We start from the raw sequence: 17,770 nt of genomic DNA on the forward strand, positions 1-17,770 counted from the left end.
TGGTTTCTCCCCACAGGCCAACAACCCACTGGCTTTTGTGGGAGACCCGTGGAAGGGACAGTAACAGATGTCTGACCCTGGAAGGGTTCTATGGTCCAGGAAGCGACGAAGACGCTGATAAAAAGGCCCCACGCGTCTCTCACAGGGCAGGGCAGGCCTTCCCAGGGCCTCTGCTGTGTGTGGGTGCGCCATGAACCTCCAAGAGGTGGTCACATGGGGCGCATCCCAAACCCTGCAAGCACAGGACCCCTCCCTGTGGGTTGTGTCTTAAATTAAGGTCACGGAGAAGACCCTCAGAACTGCTCATCAGTCCCACGAATGGCACCGGTACGTGCGCACCGCGACGCGGATGGCATCATAAACCACAGGAGGCACGACAGCCGTACCATCGCTCAGCCAGGCCCCTGCTGTGTGGGCGGTGCTGGCGGGGGTGACGCCGCTTCTCCGACCCTGCACTCTCCTCTACGTCCCCCTCGGGAGGAGGAAAAACAGAAACGAGCTTAAAGCCGTGTCTGTTTTTAGGTTCAACATCTCTCGGGGAGAAAGGTAGGGGATCGCACTGAGAACGGCACCTGGGTGAGAGGTCACCGTCGTCGGGACAAGGGCCCTGGTCTCCGTGGGCCACAACAGCCCGAAGATCCCCACGAAAGCAGCCGCAGGGCCCCTGCAGCTGGGCCCGCCCTCCTCCCTCAGAACAAAGGCCTTTCCAGCTCACCTTCAGTGAGGGTGGCCGACAGCAAGACATTCTGCCGCTCCTGGCCCTCGGCATTAACCGCGTTGAGTATCACGGTGAGGTCCTTCTCAAAACCCAGATCCAAGATTCTGCGGTTTCGAGAGAAGAAACGTTAACCCACGTGGAGACGGAGGGTCACACCGGCGGACTTCAGGGTCGCAGACGCGGCCCTTCCTCTGATGCTCACGGCCCCAGACCCGCCTCACCTGTCAGCTTCGTCCAGAACCAGCCACTGGATCCGACCGAAGTGAATGCTCTTTGTGGATTTAATGTGGTCCACCAGGCGCCCAGGGGTGGAGATGAGGATGTTGATCCCTTTGCGGAGTCTGTGTGAAGGCACACACCATAAAAGGTCAGTCGCGTGGGACTGCATCAACGGGACACGGAGGAGAAGGCAAAGGGGACAGGCTCATGGGCCCCAGCTTGAAACCGGGACACACCATGACCAGCGGAGGCAAAGACACAGAGAGTTAACTGTTCTCTGAAGTGTCTCTCTCCTGTAAACCGTTTAGACCTGCAATTGTATTAAAATCATAAAACTGCTGTGAGAGGAATCTTTGCTGTGTGACCTAATGCCTTTCACTGGGTCCACGGATCCTTTCTAGTACATTTCAGCTGCACGGCCACCCCACCTGCTCCTGGAGGCTTCTAGGCCCGGGGCCTCCCGCCTGAATCAGCTGCCCCAGGAGGTTCTCTCTTCTCTTGAATCCTTGTCGTAACCCCCATACAAGGGGCCTAGCTCTGCCCCGCAGACTAGGCGGGATAAATCTGCTCTATGACCCTCACGTATCCTTCATCCCATTGTTCCAGTTTCTGGGGAGTGTATCTTCTAGCCCCCCCTTGCAGTTAAGCACGACCACGGGCCTAGGTCCCAGAGCAGGGCCAAGGATGAGGGGATGAAAAGCCCGCGAGTGCCTTTGCGGGGGGGGGGAGGGGCACACACAGTTCCCTCTGTTCCCACCGCAGGAGGCCAGATGGAGTGCCGGGGCCTCTGCCATGAGGGAACCTTGAAAAGGAAGCCCCACGGAGCAGCACGGAGACAGGCACCCGGGCCGACAGCGCAGCACGTGCGAGCCCTGGGTGGGCCACCACCAGCCCCGCGAACTGAAAGGAAAGGCAATCGTCCCCATCGTTTGGGGCCCTGCTGTTTGTGTCCCTCATTACTCACGGCTGAATCTAATCGGAGCCAATACTTCCAGGTTCCAACTTTAAGATTTACTCCTTATTAATAAACTACACACGCAGTTGCAGCCTACTACTAAGCATTACTCAGAATGCAATAGAAAGTGTTTTAGAAGAGAATGCAGACAGTCTGGAATTTCCTGGTTGCGACCCTTTTCCACCGGCACCCTGACCAGTTCTATCACAGAATTGGGAATCCGTGTGTTGGGGTGTGAAAGGCAAGGTGCACAGAGTTAGGTAGGCTTATGCTTTTGTTTCTACATATATGTATAAAAACAAAGAACAAAAATAAGCAAGACACCCCAAAAGGGAGTCACCCAGGGGGAGGCACACTAAACACGGGCGACTGCAGGGACCAGGCGGACAGAGTTCAGAAGGTCACGACCGCATCAGAAGGGAGCCCCCTGCAGGTTCATCAATTCTTTAGAGCAGCCCTGGCTGGAGGCGAGGGCTCCCTGCCGCCTCGGTCTGCCGCTGCGTACGGGGCGGGGTGGGTGTGGGGGGGCCTGAGACAAGCTCTCCGGCTTCAGAAGGGCCGAGTCCTGCAGGGCAGGGAGGGGGGACACAGAGACTCGACAGGGAACGAGCCAACCGGACGCCCCTACCTGGCCTTCTCCGACTTTTTCTTCTCTCCGCCCATCAGCACTCCAGGCACAATCCAGGTGAATGGCTACAGAAAGACAGCAGACCGGAGTCAGCGCCAAGCCCCTTAACTACAAACCCAGACTGATTCTCAATCCCTTCCCTCAGGGAGGTCGGGAGGGAGGACTCGGGCTTCTCACGGCACGGGGTGACTCTCGGGCACTGCCATCCCCAGGTTGCTGTCGGCAAGAACCCGAACTAAGGCTCTGTGACAGCCTGCCCACACTGAGGCGGGGACGGAGCTTCTGAAAGGGCTCACGCGGCTTCTCTGCCTCCCCCACGGAGCCCGAGGTAAAACGTGCGTTTCAGGGAGTTCACTGCCTTTCTTCTGCTCTTTCTGGTGACAATGAATAGGCACAACCCTCCCCACCCCCAACGTCGATGAAAGAAAGGAGAGATCCCTTCTCGACCTCCCTTGGCGGGAGGGCAGGTGGGCTGGGCTCTGGGCTCTGGCGCCTCCCTTCCTCCCTAAACAAATCCTGCTCTCAGCACTGTAAGTGGCTTTACATGCGACCCCCTCACGGCGAATGCCTGTACGTGACTTGCTAGCGACTATGACACATAGATTACAGAACTTTAAGCACCGGGAAACACTAGCAATCTTACTAAGAACAGGGAGTGAGATTTATATCAGCAAAACCTACAAACTAAACTTGGGACCAGCCGAGACACCCAGGGAGAAAAGGGAAGTTAGAGTAGCTCCTCCGAGCTCTCTGAAAACAAAGACAAGACTAGAGCACACATCTCCCCCCTCAAAGAGTCAGGAGGAAAGCGGAGCTGCGCTCACGGCAGGCCTTACCTTCAGCAGTTTCTGGAAAGTGTCAAAGCTTTGTAGAGCCAGCTGCAAATACCAGAAAGTTAGAATGAGCAAGGTCTCTCTTTCCCTTTTTGTTAAATTTCAACCACGTAAGGTGATTAGGATCCAAACTTGGGCCTAAGGAAAAAAACCCTATCACAGAATTGACCGCTGCGAGGCCAAGCGTGCAGAAGGCCGGCAGACGCGCCCCGCACGTTTCTGAGATGGCACGGGAGCCGTGCTCCGTGCTCCCCCTGCTGGCCCAGTGTCCCGGAGCGCCCCGAGCTCTGAGACGGGAAAACGAGGGCGTCCACCTGAACTCGGCTCAGCCTGGAAGGAGAAATGTAACCTGTACGAAAGGGAAACTGGAAGAAACCGGACAGTGATGCACCCGGTCCACCTTTGGGAACGATAAAGGTGACATGATGGCCCCAGGGACACACCGGGGGAGCAGCCGCTGCAGACGGAGAGGTGGCCGTTCCTCCACTTATTAAAGGAAAGAAAAACCAACAAGCCCAGCAGAAACCAGAAAAATGTAGGTTAAACCATTCACAACCATCAAAAATCCTCTCCACGCTGCCTCTACCCAAGGACACACGTCCAGTGTCCACGTGCTCAGCGGTCGCGAAGTGTCCCGGGACGCAGCCACTGGGTTGCTGGAGAACCTGAACAGCTTGGCGCCGGCTCCGTCCCTGCACTGAGCTGGGGGGCCCTGCAGGGGAAGCGATGAGCATCCGATGGAGCAGGGACCCCGATCTGAAACTGCCTCTGCAGGCAAACAGGATTTCCGTGAAGAAAGAGGAAAACCAGCACAGAGCTTGGCCCTTGGGAACAGGGTTTGGTACAGTAGCTCCTTCTAAAGAAAGCTCATTTTCAGAGCCAACTGCTTTTATTTTTGAATTAAACTGGGGAAAAAGTACAACAATGTGATTCCTTGTTTCTTTCAAAAGGACAGAAATTTATAGTGTGGTTACGTTTTTAGATAACAAGGAAACAACCTACAGTTCTCAAAGAGGACTTGAATTTTTCTTGTCAGGAACCAGAAGGATGGTTCCCAGGCAAAGGAAATGACGCAGTGGTTTATGGATTAGAGAAAAATGGTAAAACCACTTAAATTCAACAGGACGTCCCTGGAAACAGTTGCTCAAGACTCATCCCGAACGGGAGACCGCTTACCTCTCTCGTTGGCACGAGCACCAGAGCATAGGGGCCGTCACTGCGCTGCGGGCGGAGAAGGGAAGAAATACCGTGAATGAAGGTCACAGCGTCCAGGTGACAGGACTTAAGGGTGGTCCCTCGTGAAATGTCAGGAGCAGCCTCGTTAAAGAAAAGGGACAAGAAGGCCCACTGCCCACGTTGCTACAGAATGCGGTTCAGAGGGCTGGCCCACACAGTCGGACAAGGGAAAGGAGCGTGCCTAAGTCGGAAACTGCGAGGCACAACTGTCATTATTGGCAGACATCTTATCCTTAGAAAAACCCTTTAAAAAATCACTTGAAAATCTATTAAAAAAAAAATAAAGACAAGCCAACTAGCTCAATGCAAAGTTAATACATAAATATCAACTGTTTTTTCTATAACCTAGAAAGTGAGAAAATACAAAGGACTAAAGGAAAAAAAGAAACACACTCAAAATAGCAACAAAAAAGAATAGCCCTGGCTGGTGGGACTTAGTGGACTGAGCGCTGGCCTGTGGACCAAAGGGTCACCAGTTCCATTCCCGGTCAGGGCACAGGCCTGGGTGTGTGGGCCAGGTCCCTGGTCGGGGGCGTGTGAGAGGTGACCCTCACACGTTGCTGTTCCTCTCCCTCTCTTCCCTTCTCTCTAAAAAAAAATAAAATATTTTAAAAAATAGATAAGACTAAACCAACAAAAAAAATGTACAAAACCTAAAATACCAAATGTATAAAATCCACACAATGAACATTTTAAAATGACCCCGAAGAGCATAAAATACAACTTGAGTAAGTAGACAGATGTATCCTGTTCTTGGATAATATTACAATAAGCTCATTTTCCCTAATCAACCCATAAGTGTAATGCAATTTTAACAAAATGAATATGGGCACACATACATGCATATATAATGCACATATAAAACATATAATTAGACAAGATGACTTTAAAAGTTCGTATGGAAAAATAAATGTGCAAGAATAACCAAGACACTTTTGAAAAACACCAGATGTTAAAACAATTTAAATTGACATTAGTTTTTAAAAATTGATACTGGCACACAGAAATTACAATAGCAAATAGAGTCTAGAACAGAATGAAATACATAGAAAAATCTAGAAAATAAGATAAGGGGCATTTTATATCGGAAAAATGGATTATTCAAAGGTCATTTTAGAAAAAAATTAAGTTGCAATTAAGTTGGCTCTTTTATAGGTAGCATAAAACTCAGAAACTATAAAACACCAATACATTTTATTACGTAACATTTTAGAATTCCAGAATAAAAAAAAATGAAGAGTCACATGCCAACATGGGAAAAAAATACACCACACATAAAAGGGCCGATGTCCCTACCTTATAAGGAAGGCCCATCCTTCCATCGGAAGTGAAATAAAAATGACCACCAACTCAAACAGAAAAGTGGAGAAGGACCGAAGCAGCTAATTACGGAAGCAAGAATTGGAACTACAGGTTCTACGCACACGAGAAGGTGCTCAGCTTCATGCCTGAGAGAAACTCAAATGGGGACGGCAACACAGCACCCTTCCCCCGGCAGATGAGCAGACCTGTGCAGCGGGGGCACCGTGGGTGGGGATGCAGACCAGCCTAACGCCTCTAGAGGTCCATTCTGACATCTATCAAATAAAAACGCAAAGTCCACTTCCAGGAACTTCTCTAAAAGACGCGCTGGCACGTGTGCATGGAGGAGCAGTGTTTTCCAGAATGCAGAAGGGCACTTGTAATAGCCGTTTGCAGCTGAACACGGAACAAAACGTACAACCCCCCAGTGGGGGGCTGGCTCAATACTTTACCGTACATGCATATAGTGGAATACTAGGCAGGCCTTGATTTATTTTTAAGAGTTTACTTACTTATTTTTGGAGCGAGGGGACGGGAGGGAGGAGGAGAGGGAGGCGAACATCAATATGAGCGAGGAACGGGCTGCTTGTGTGTGCCCTGACTGGGATCCAACCTAAAACCCAGGCGTGTGCCCTAACCAGGGATCAAACTGGCAACCTTCTGCTTTGCAGATGACGCTCAGCCCACAGAGCCCCACCGGTCAGGGCTCGGCAGCCTTTAAATCAAGGGAGACCCAACGGTGCTTACTGTAAGAAACTGTCCTCAAAATCCACTGGGGAACAAAGGCAGGGCCCCTGACCTCATGTGTAACAAGCGACCGTTTGTGTATCAAAGAAAGAAATAAAAACTACAATTAAAGGGGCAAGAGGACCTACACACATTCACAGTTGCTTTCTACGAAAAGGACACCCCCGGGAGGACATACGAGAGACTGGGGACAAGGACTGCCGTGTCCTGACAGAAAGGTCCCCTGTGGGGCCGTGGGGGGAGGAGAATGGTTTGCTCTTCACTATACATTTTCCGTTACTGTTTAAGTGTATTTAACCATGTACGTTGTATCCAAAAATAGTAGCAGCAGCAGCAGTAACAACAATGACAATACAGGAAGAGAACAAAGGCCCCGAGATCAACTGCGCCTTCCACCTCCGGAGCGCTCCCAGAGACGGAGCCCAGCACCGTGAGCGCGGGGCCAACTCGGCAGCTAACGCGGTCACCAGCACGGTTTCCGTGTTTTGCATCGGAGACATTTACCCACAAGGAGGAAAGGATTTGGAATTCAAACTAGAGCGTCTGTGCTCAACATCAACTTGGGGAGGCCACGCTGCAGCCCGGGCGAGGAACGGGATGGTAAACACGTTAGTACACGGCACCAGGGTGCTGCAGTGCGACGTCGGGAGGTTCTGACATTTCAAAACGTGCTACTACACAGACAAGGAGAAAGAAGAGTCAGTTCCTCGTAGGGCAGAAGTGAGTAAAAGCATGCACGTGATGTTAAAAGAAAACCCGGAGCCCCTGTCACCGGGAGAGTGACAACACAGCAGGGCGGCCCATCCCCACTCCCTCCCTCAGCAACTGAAGACTCTGTCGGAGGCCTGGAATTTGCTGCTCCCTCCACGTGCTTTTTACAGGTCAAATCATTTTACGACAAACTCCATGGGTCTACCTTGAGTATTACTTGAAAAAATTGAGTTAAATTTGGGCCTGGGCAACTCTTTCTACAGAATATTTTATTCTTAAATAGAATGAGCTGTTACTGATGCTAAAAAAATTTGAGCAAATAAAAGCAACTCTCTGGCTTGTTAATGGCTCTGCACGTAAGTGAATCAAATCACTGTCCTACACACCAGCCACGCGGGCCCGCTGATGTGACAGCTCACACGCACAGCGGGCAGGTCACCAGGCGCAGCCGCCCCTGGCCACCCTCCGCAGGTGCCCAGCTGGCTCCCTCCTCCCGGGAGAGGCACAGAGGGGCCAAAGGGCTCACTGGAGTCCCACTCAGGCGCCGTCTGGGGGGTGCGCTCATCTCTCCTGCCCTCAGGTCATGACCTCTGAGAGGGGACAGACAGCAGGGCTAGGACTGCGGGACCCGCTCCAGCTCCAGTGTCCCCCAGTCCTCCAGCCCAGAAGGAACAGGGCCCACTCGCAAGCTCTCCTGGAGCCTCAGTGGGTGAGGCTCCCCGCACGGTTGGGATAATCTCTTTCTCCTCCATGTTCCGAGTGCATGGCTGAGGAAGGCCCGTGAGTGAGTTCTCTCCCTGTGAAGGCCCCGTGGGGAGACAAGGTCCGTCCCCTGGAGGCAATAAAACTCTCACGTAGCCACTTCAGAGAACTCCACCATTAACGGCTTGATAAGTACCCTTCTCGTCCTCTTTACGGACAGACACACGCCCAGGTGATCAGAACTAATGAAGCTGGTGCCCCACTGTACACGCTGATTGGCCACCAGCGTGCCTTCAGATTCCAGGTTAAGAACGCAGGTTCACGAGTAATCACGGAAAAAAAACACCACTTTTAATGGCTCTAGAAGGTTCCATCATTTGGATGACTGTGTAGGATTTACTGATTTGAAATTATTTACATAAAGTTTAAACATAATTTAAACTCCCTCGTTTTGAAATAATTTCAGACTTACAAAAAAACTGCACAATTAGTACAAAGAACTCTCTTAACCCCTTCTCCCAGTTTCCTTATATGGTACCAATTCTCAAAATCATAGTACAATGACCAGATCCAGGGAATTAGCATTAATTAAACACTATAATTAATCTACAGGCCTTGCTCAAATCCCATTACCTGACCTGCGAAGGCCGTTTTCCCAGACGAGGCCCCAGCGCAGGACCACACGCTGCCCCGATCTGTCACGTCTCCTATGTCTGAGTCTGGGAAGTCCCTTGGTACTCCCTTGTCTTCTGGGACCTTAATAATTTTGAGGCGTACTGGTCCCCTGCTTTGTAGAATGTCCCTGGATCTGGTGTGTCTGCTGTTTGCTTGTGACTAAATTTGGGTCACGCAATTTGGGCAAGAAAACCACCGACGTGGAACTGCGTCCTCCGTGAGGCCCGCAGGGGACACGGGAGGACCCGTGAAGCCCACGCAGGCCGGCTCCGGTGTTGCCGACTCTGAGCGCCTGGCCAGGAGACAGCCAGGCTTCCCCTCTGGGATTAGCAAGTACCCTGGGGGAGACGCCCTGAAACTACACGCGCACCCCACGTCGCCCACTCGGCCCCCCCACCTGGGCGCGTGACGGCCCGTGCCCGCAGCGCTCCCACTGTGGCATCTGCCCAAGGCTGGCAGGCTCTATCCGCCACTTGTCCTACAGCCTGGGGCTCGTGCTCCGAGAAGGGGCGGGCCCTTCCCCACCTTGTTCCTCCGGTAATCTCTGTACTTGTTCCTGTGTGCGGGACCTGACCCAACACTCGTTATGTGTTCCGCCTCCCAAACGCCAGGCGGGCTCGACACGCGTCTGACGCTGCTCGTCCAAGCTGAGCAGAGGGTTCCCTGAGCTCTTCGCCGTCTGTGGGCCCGCCTCACGCCCCGTTTCTGGCCTCGCTGTGGCTTCCGGAGTCCAGCCAGGGCTGCGGCTGCAGGACTCTGGGCCAGCTGGGGGTGCGACACTGACTCTCTGTGACGTGGCGGTCACCTGGCCTCCCAGGGGTGCAGAGGACCCAGGGGCTAGCCACGCGGGACTCACAACCACACACACGTCCTAGGAAAGGGCAACGCCGCCATCACTCACTCAGCAGCTGGCTGAGTTACGTCACTTCCCCAGCCGCCCCTTTCCATGGCAACCGGGGGCAACAGGAGTACGGACACCTCGAGGCGCCGAGGCAGTTAGAGTCAAGAAGAGCACACAGGCAAAGACCTGGCACCAAGTCTGGACCCCCGTGATGGTGGAGAAGCGTTTCTTCCGCTGTGCCCTGGGCTCAGGCCGCAGAGGCAACACGCGCGCGAACAGAGGAATTACAGAGACGTGAAAGCACTGTGCAGTGGCCCCAGGGTCACTGCTGGGCTTCGAGGGGACGAACCCCACGCGCTGTGGACAACGGTGGAAAAGCACACCTGATGCTCACCTGTATTTTTGGTTGCATTGCTTGAAGCGACTGGACCACAGGGATGCAATAGGCAAGAGTTTTACCTTTAAAAAAAACAGTACAAAAGTAAGTAAAACAGAGCCCCTGTCGGTGACAGTGAAGGAACGTGGCACTGAACCTGGGGAAGGAAAGAATGGGCCACGCGCCAGGACGGCGGGAACACAGCCCACCTGTCTGCCCTAGTCCCCAACTCAGTCCCACGTCTCCAGCTGCTCCCCCCTCTAACGGAGACACGTGCCCTGAACCGCACCGAAGCGCGCCCTGAAGACGTCTGCAGAGCACGACAGCTTGCCCTCAGATGGGTCCTAACCTCCTAGAGGAGCGCAAGGCCAAGGCCACGTCCTCTGTGGTGCTGCTGTGGGGAGGGGCTGTCTGAGCCCCAGCCCCGGACGCAGAAGAGACCCCAGGGCGGCAGTAAGTTCAGGTCCCCACCCGCCCGAGTAGAGGCTGAGCTGGGGGCAGCGGAGAACAGCGGCGTGGCCAGAGGGGCGCACGAGGGCCAGGCGAGCAGGGCCAGGCTGCTTGGGGACACGCTGAAGCAGGGCCCGTGTGGGAGCAAGCGACGGCGTCCGCACAGTGTGGGCTCACGTCAGAACTGTGCTCAACGTCCGGAGAAAACATTCGCCCCCCACCCCCACCCCGTGGTGCTCTGGCCACGGCTGACGGGACCTGGCAAGGCCCTGAGATAGGTTCCGAGGAAGGAGAACAGGACTTGACCACTTCCGGGTGGCTCCTTCCTTCCACGGTGGGAGCTAACCCGGGGCTCTCATCAAAAGCAGGCGTGCCCCCCACCCCCCCAAGACACCTCACTGCATAACCCACAGAGGGCCGTGCCCGGGGGCCGAGGGGAGCGGGTCAGGAAGTAAGTGAGGACTCACCTGAGCCCGTCTGGGACCTCACGAGGGCATCTCTGCCTCCCAGCAACGCGGGAATGCTCTGCTTCTGAACACTGAGGCCGCGCGCGGGAGAGAGAACACACGGTTATCCGTGACACAGCACCTGCTCGCGTGTACACACAGGACACACAGCGGCTACGGCCCCCTGAGGAGTTACCTAAGCTTGCGAGTGAAGGGGCTAAGAAACTTCTGACGCTCGGGAGAATAAAACCCCAGTTCAAGTCCCGGGACTTGGCAGAAAATGTGGAGGCGAGCCAGAGACAGGCCGCTCTGTTACGCGAATTAAAGACAACGGGGCAGGCACAAGGACAACCTGGCGCTACTGCAAGAGCGTGTGACAGTCTCCTGCCTTCTGTAAGAGGGAACAGGGACGCCGTACAAACGCTGCGGGAAGACTCACGAGCAGGAGAGTGAGAGGGAGCTGGGAGCCCCCCCGACTAGGAGCTGTTGCTCACGCTCCCAAAAACCGAGAGAGAACTGTAAGGACGCACTAAGACGTGCGCCCACGTGTGCGTGCAAAAACTGACGACCAAAGGGGACGGAAATCGTTTCAACTTGGTTGACATAACTGAAAAAAAAAAAAAAAAAAAGAAAAGAAAAAATGGTGCGAAGTGCTTATTTTTTCTTCAATATTCGCATTTTTACTCAGAAGTCAAACGTGGCTGCCTTTAAAGTGTGAAGAAGCAGGCCCACTCAGGGAGGACGCTCACACCTTCCGCCTCTGCATCTAGTCCCAGGGTCTTCGTGATTCGCAAACAGCTCTGACAAAGGTGTTCAGCACCCCACTCTAGCCTGCGTCACTACAGAGAAAGCGCACGGTCAACCTGTGTTTTTAACGGCTCGTTCCCAGGGAAGCACGAACAATAGTGAGGTCTCAGGCAGACCGTCCTCGGGACCAGAGGCCTCTTCCAGTTTGCAGCCGAGGGCAGAGCTGCGTGGGGAGCCAGTCTCCCCACTTGATGGGGCGGGGGCAGGGGGTGGGGGGGGACCGAGTGGCTGAGGGCAGGTCAGGCCCTCGACAGGCAATAGCTGGTGCTGTTCTCTGATGCTAACACACGTGGCTCAGTCTGCCACAGACAATTCAGATTTCACACAGTTCTCCCCACTGAAATCCTAAAAATATCGGGACTGGCCTGGAACTCTTACCTGGTCATATTAGACATGTTTAAGACCGTATTTATTGTAGAAATCTGAAAGAGAAAACAAAAAACGTAAGCATTATTCTTAAACTATGCACTTTCTGGTATAACTACATTTAACACAGATAAGGGTGGGGAAAACAGAACAGAAGGAAAACCCGACCCACGGAATGAAACTGTTTACTCCGATGCCCTGGTTCTCCGCAGGGGGCGGCTCTGCCCCAACAAGGCAGCATCTGGAGAAACCTCGGCTGGCCCAAGCGTGGGAGGGGACGCTCCTGCACCAAGTTGTCGGGCTCGGGACACTGCTCAGCATCCTACAGCGAATGAGTCACCACCCAAATGTCTGCCGCACTGAGGCGGAGGGGCCCTGCTCCGACCAGGGGCTCCTGTAACCCGCCCCGAAGCGGGGGCAGCCACGACCGGGCGATCGAAGGAAATCCCTAAAGGTGCGTGTGCGCCCCTCTCCTTTCTCATAGTAAGCACGGAAACGCGCTCGGGGTTAAGAAAAAGAGTGTTCGTTTGTAGAAAATGCACGCTAAAATAAGCCTTTTTCCTCTGATTCTTTGTGACTACAGACGTCCCTTTATAGCACGAAGCAGCTCAGTCCCCCTTACGGCCCCCGCGACACCTGCCACGCAGCAGAGCCTCCATGCCACCCCTGCCGGCAACGGGGAGGCTGACTTAAAGCCCTCTAAGCGGGTCCCAGTCCTCAGCGGACGCCGGGGAAGGAAGTCTGAGTCGCTGTCACAAAGGGGAGAGTGAGTGTGGGGCTGAGGACAGTGAACGGTCACGTGAGCTCCGGCGAATCGCCCTAGATGGGGGTCTTACCCATCGATCGGAGCTCAGCCCCGCCCGGAGTCCCTCCCGGCCCTGCGGTCTCAGACTCTGAACGAGCGCTCATGCCACAGCCCTTGGCGGACGAACCAGGACGGGCACTCACCAAATGTGGGTGGAGGTCCAGCTCATTGAAAGCATCTGAAGAAAACACTTTCTCTTGCGCCTGCTTGACCACGGGTCTGCAAAGGACGAACAAAACCCGCCATCGGTTCCAGTGCACCCACAGGAAGGCAGGGGGCCCCCCAGCTCCTCTCGCCCCCGAGGTGCGCGTGCGCCGGCCTACCTGTGGAGCTCCGGGATCTCGGGGTTGTTTTTGAACAACGATGAAGTCTTAACGCCCGGCTTCGGCCCTCGGCTTCTGTCGCCCGCACTAGCCGAAGCCTTCTTGGGAGAAAACACCTTCTGCGCCTTCCCCCTCAGAGCCCTCTTCGGCTCTTTAGCAGCGGTTTTCTTGGCGGGGAGAGGGGACGCCTGGCTCCTCCGTTTCGCTGGGGGCGCCTCCCTGGCCGCTTGGCGCTTTCTCTTGGTGGCCGGCGCCTGCTGTGTTGTGCCCCAAAGGGAAGAGCAGCAGGAGGCACGTCAGTGCGGGAGGCAGAGATCCCCGGGCCCCACGTCAGCAACAGCTCACGGTCTGCACCAGACTCCCTGACTCAGCTATTTTCCCTCCGAAAGCAAAAAAAAAAAAAAAAAAAAGAAAAACCAAAACACCCACAAAAGCTCAGCTCACTCATCGGCTAAACCTCGCCATCCATCTTAACTGTCAACTCACCCCGATGAGGGTGAGGACCAGGAAGGGAGAAACGTTTGGGGCTGAATATTAACAAACGAGTCTCTTAAGAGCAGAGAGCAGCAGCCGTGTGAAGTGTGTCCACTCAGTCAGTCCATTGTGCTGGGAACACTGCCATGAGAATGGGGGGTGGGAAGAATCTTTTCCCTCCATTAACACAGCCCGCGGGTGGGGGATCCCCTGGGATGTGGGCCACGTGTCCCAGCTCACGCCCAGGAAGCAGAAACCTTCGACCCTGCTCTACCCAGACTGCTGGGATCACTGTCATCCTCCCCTCAGGCCGCTTCCCAGATCCAGATGGGGGGGGGGGGACTCCTCCTGCTGCTTCCACTCCACGGGAGAATCCCGACCCACCCACCGCTTCCACCACCAGCACTCCCCACTCCCCTCGCCTTCCACTCCCCGCCTGATTGCTGACGGCCGCTGCCACCCCACGGATGTTCCTGCCTGCTGTTTTCCTTCCACAACACACATGTGGTTAAGCGCATGCTCTCCAAACTCCCCCTAGGAGAGGAAGCGTCCAATTCCCTCTTTTCCTTGGCCTTCTCTCCCAATTTACACAGGAAAATAAAAACATCCTGAGTAGCCGGTGCCTGCTCTTCTGCAGTTTTGGTTTCTCTGGGAACACGTTCTTTCCCGTTTAGCCCGAAACGAGAGCTTCCATTTACGCATCGGCCTGGTTCACCCTGTCAGCTCCAGGCTGGCCTGCCAGGGCCGGGAGTCCTTTGTCCCGGCAGCCACGAGGCCTTCCGTGTCTAGGGCCTCAAGAAACATAACTTCAAACACTTACTACGAACCCTAAGTGTTGACCTACTTCACTCTACAAAGACATTTTTACGAAGTTCCAAGGCCATGGATTTTGAGACTAAAGCAGCGGATGAAGTCGAACTTCAGGTCTGTTGAATCATCTGCGAGGCGGAGTGAACTGCAGATTTGGCCGGACCGCAGGCGCAGACGGGCTGGGAGGCCACACCCGCCGGGCCCGGGCCTGCCACGGCTGCGGACGGCACTCTTTCTGTTCTCTGTCCCCCTCGGCAGACCAGATCCTAGGGGTCTGGGAGCTCTTTCTGACATGCAGAAAGGACCTGCCGCCCTGAACACCCACCCGTGAGCCTGAGGTTTGCTTTCTGCGGCAGCACAAGCTTACGTCCTCTGTACATAACACAACACTCCTTTCCTCCTTCCTCTTTGGACTAAATATTCCAAATGGGACACAGACTTCAGATCCCTTACCCCCCCACTCAGTCTCTATTCCCATGACAACTTCTCTCTAAAAGTGCACATTCAGAGTCAAGCACAATATGAGACAGGCTTCCCAAGGCTGTTAGGCTAAAATCAAAACCCTGAAAGTTGGCCTACAAAGCCCTCTAGAGTCTGGCTCTGCCCATCTCACCCGTCAGCTGTATGCTCCGCCCTCCCGGCCGTCCTTCATCCCTCGCCGGGCCCCGCTCCTTCCCTCCTCAGGGCCTTTGCACGTGCTAGTCCCACACCATGTCCCCACCCCTCCCTCTGGCTGGTACCTCAGCCTTACCCTTCAGATCTCAGCTGACTGGGTCCTCAGAAGGGCCTTCTCTGCCCCCCTCTCTCCACCTGGTCGCCCCCTGCATGGGCCCACATCCAGCGCAGAGTAAGCGCTCAATCAGTCCTTGTGGGGTGAGTGAATTACACGCCATGGAATGACCCCTTTCTACAATCTGGATACCTTTCTCCTGCTCGTCAGCTCCCCCCATTCACCATACAGTCAAACCTCGGTTCTCAAACGTCTCTCATCGCCAACAATTCGGTTCTTGACCAAGTTGTTCATGGGAAAATGTCTCCGTTGTTAAACAAAACTTCAGTGTTTTTTATTTTTTTTTAAAGATTTTATTTTGGGGGGGAGGGGAGGGAAGAGACAGAGAGGGAGAGAAATGTTGCTGTGAGAGAGAACAGTTGGCTTTCACGTGCCCCCAACTGGGGACCTGGCCCACAACCCAGGCCTGTGCCCTGACGGGGTATCGAACCGCCAACCTTTCAGTTTGCAGGCCAATGCTCAATCCACTGAGCCACACTGGCCAGGGCAAAACTACAGTCATTGACCTGACAACCCTTTCGTGCTGATACTGGTATGATCAGTCACGTGTCTCTCAGGAGACAAACAAATCACTTCTTGAACAGCCTTCCAGGACGAATTAAGTTGGAGAACCGAGGTCCCACTGTACGTTAATCTAAAACACTGACCACTCAGCAGCTGCCGAGCAGCTTGGTCCTGAAGACACAAAGCTGGAAGGTCAGCTGAGCCCTTGAGGAGCCACAGGCTCGTGGGAGAGGCGGAAGGGTAAAACCAGAAAGCCAAACCCCTTTCTGCACTGCATAAGCGGTACGCACCGAGGACTGTGAGAGCCCCGAGTAAGGACGGCCACGGCCCACGGCAGGGGACAGGAAGGCTTCCCGAGGGGGCGTCTGAGCGGGGCGGAGCAAGGACACATCTAGATCTACCAAAAACTGGCTGCGCAACGCGAGCCAAGCCACCTCTCTGAGTCTCCCTGCCCACCCCATAAAACGAGGGGTCACGGCAGTGACCTCTGGGGCTCCGCTGGCCGTACAAGTCTAGACACCCTGCCTCTGATGTTAGGAGACAGACTGAGCAGTTCTCGTGCGAAGCGGCGTGCTAAGTGGTTGCGTGAATGCTGTCACTGTCGACACAGCTACGGGTCTCACCTGTATTTCCAGAGACCACGGAGGGGACGAGAGCGTGCGGCCCAGATCACGGGGGGTGGGGTGGGGTGGGGTGGGGGAGCCAGGCTTTGCCCAGGCATCCACCCCGCGGCCCTGACGGTAATGCTATAACACTGTTTATTAATTGTATCCTGTTTGGTTAGAACACGTGAATCGTTGGATCCCTATTTTGTATTGAGCTGTTTCCTAAAAGGGCATACACCAAAATGTTAACCAGGGTTACAGGTGGGGTTTGTTTTTAAAAATTGACTTCTCAAATTTTCTACAATAAATTTGTATTAACTGACCAATCAGAAGATATTCTGCAGTGTTAGCATAATTTAGGCTGTCAAAATTTTTCCGAATCCAGTACATGAGCTCCCCACCCAAGTTCAGGCCCCTGGCCAATTTGATCAGCATACCCACACTTCTCATCCAAGACACAAATGAAAACGTGGACGCAGACAAGGCCACGACAGACACTCGTCACCACCTCATTAACTAACACCCTTTGACCCAGTAGTTCAAACACTCGTATGTTTCAGTAAATCCTCCCCACGTGTTAGTTACCAGCTAAGTACAATGGTACAAGCGGCCCCCTGAATTCACTCTGCAGCAATCCCATTACACAAAGCGGAGCCAATAGGAACTTATTAATTTTAAAAAAGATTTTATTTTATTTTCAGAGAAGAAAGGGGGAGAAAGAGGGAGAGAGAAACATCCACGTGTGGTTGCCTCTTGTGCACCCTCCACTGGGGACCCGGCCTGGGCGTGTGCCCTGACTGGGGATCGAACCAGCGACCCTTTGGTTCACAGGCCGGTGCTCAATCCAGAGACACATTGGCCAGGTGAGCCTATTTATTTTTCATCATTTGCATTTACTAAGTGCCTCTCTAAGCCAGAAAGTGTGGTCTCTATCTCATTTAATCACCATCGTAAACTTAGGTGGAAGTAGAAATTATTGTCTTAATTTTATGGCTAGAAAAGGAAGGATCGGGAGTGGGTGACTTCCTCCTCAAGGGCACAGGCGTCGAGGGCTGGCATCTAACCCCAGGCCTGCCCCGCTCCAAATCCCAGGCTCCGGCAGCTCTCCGGCACCCCCCCGCCCCACCCCCACCCCCGGGGTGAGGCCACCCTACTGGCTAGCCGAAAACTCCTCGCTCCCAGGCCTCTAAAATCCTAAAGCTTGTCACACACCAAAAAAAGTTAAGTAAGTAAAAATAAAAATCACCGGAGGGGCTCCAGACGCTGCGTGTTAGTTTACAAGAACTCAAGGAATTCCAGCTTCAACACACTGGCCCCATGAACTTTGGCAATTAACTTTTCAACGGACTTATCGGCTGCTTTTTCAAGGAAACACACACACACACACACACACACACAACTTCCTTGGCAAGAAATTGCACCCTTCCTGGTGTTTGAGGGAACGAGA

The 17,770-nt window shown here is 54.0% G+C and overlaps 1 protein-coding gene across 1 annotated transcript in view; it reads right to left on the bottom strand.

Moving 5' to 3' along the window:
* Positions 1 to 17,770, bottom strand: part of DDX31 (DEAD-box helicase 31) — a 58,129-nt gene that overhangs the window by 39,350 nt on the left and 1,009 nt on the right. Inside the window, exons 2-11 of the mRNA XM_090275283.1 lie at positions 13,141 to 13,397; positions 12,961 to 13,036; positions 12,025 to 12,068; positions 10,861 to 10,931; positions 9,962 to 10,026; positions 4,530 to 4,574; positions 3,357 to 3,398; positions 2,521 to 2,585; positions 940 to 1,059; positions 716 to 822 (exon numbers count right to left, since the gene is read on the bottom strand). Of these exons, the coding sequence (XP_090131409.1) occupies positions 716 to 822; positions 940 to 1,059; positions 2,521 to 2,585; positions 3,357 to 3,398; positions 4,530 to 4,574; positions 9,962 to 10,026; positions 10,861 to 10,931; positions 12,025 to 12,068; positions 12,961 to 13,036; positions 13,141 to 13,397 (892 nt within the window). The remainder of the gene's footprint in view (positions 1 to 715; positions 823 to 939; positions 1,060 to 2,520; positions 2,586 to 3,356; positions 3,399 to 4,529; positions 4,575 to 9,961; positions 10,027 to 10,860; positions 10,932 to 12,024; positions 12,069 to 12,960; positions 13,037 to 13,140; positions 13,398 to 17,770) is intronic.

The sequence above is a fragment of the Furipterus horrens genome, unplaced genomic scaffold, assembly GCF_987537825.1.
Source record: "Furipterus horrens unplaced genomic scaffold, mFurHor1.1.pri manual_scaffold_4, whole genome shotgun sequence".
NCBI lineage: Eukaryota > Metazoa > Chordata > Mammalia > Chiroptera > Furipteridae > Furipterus > Furipterus horrens.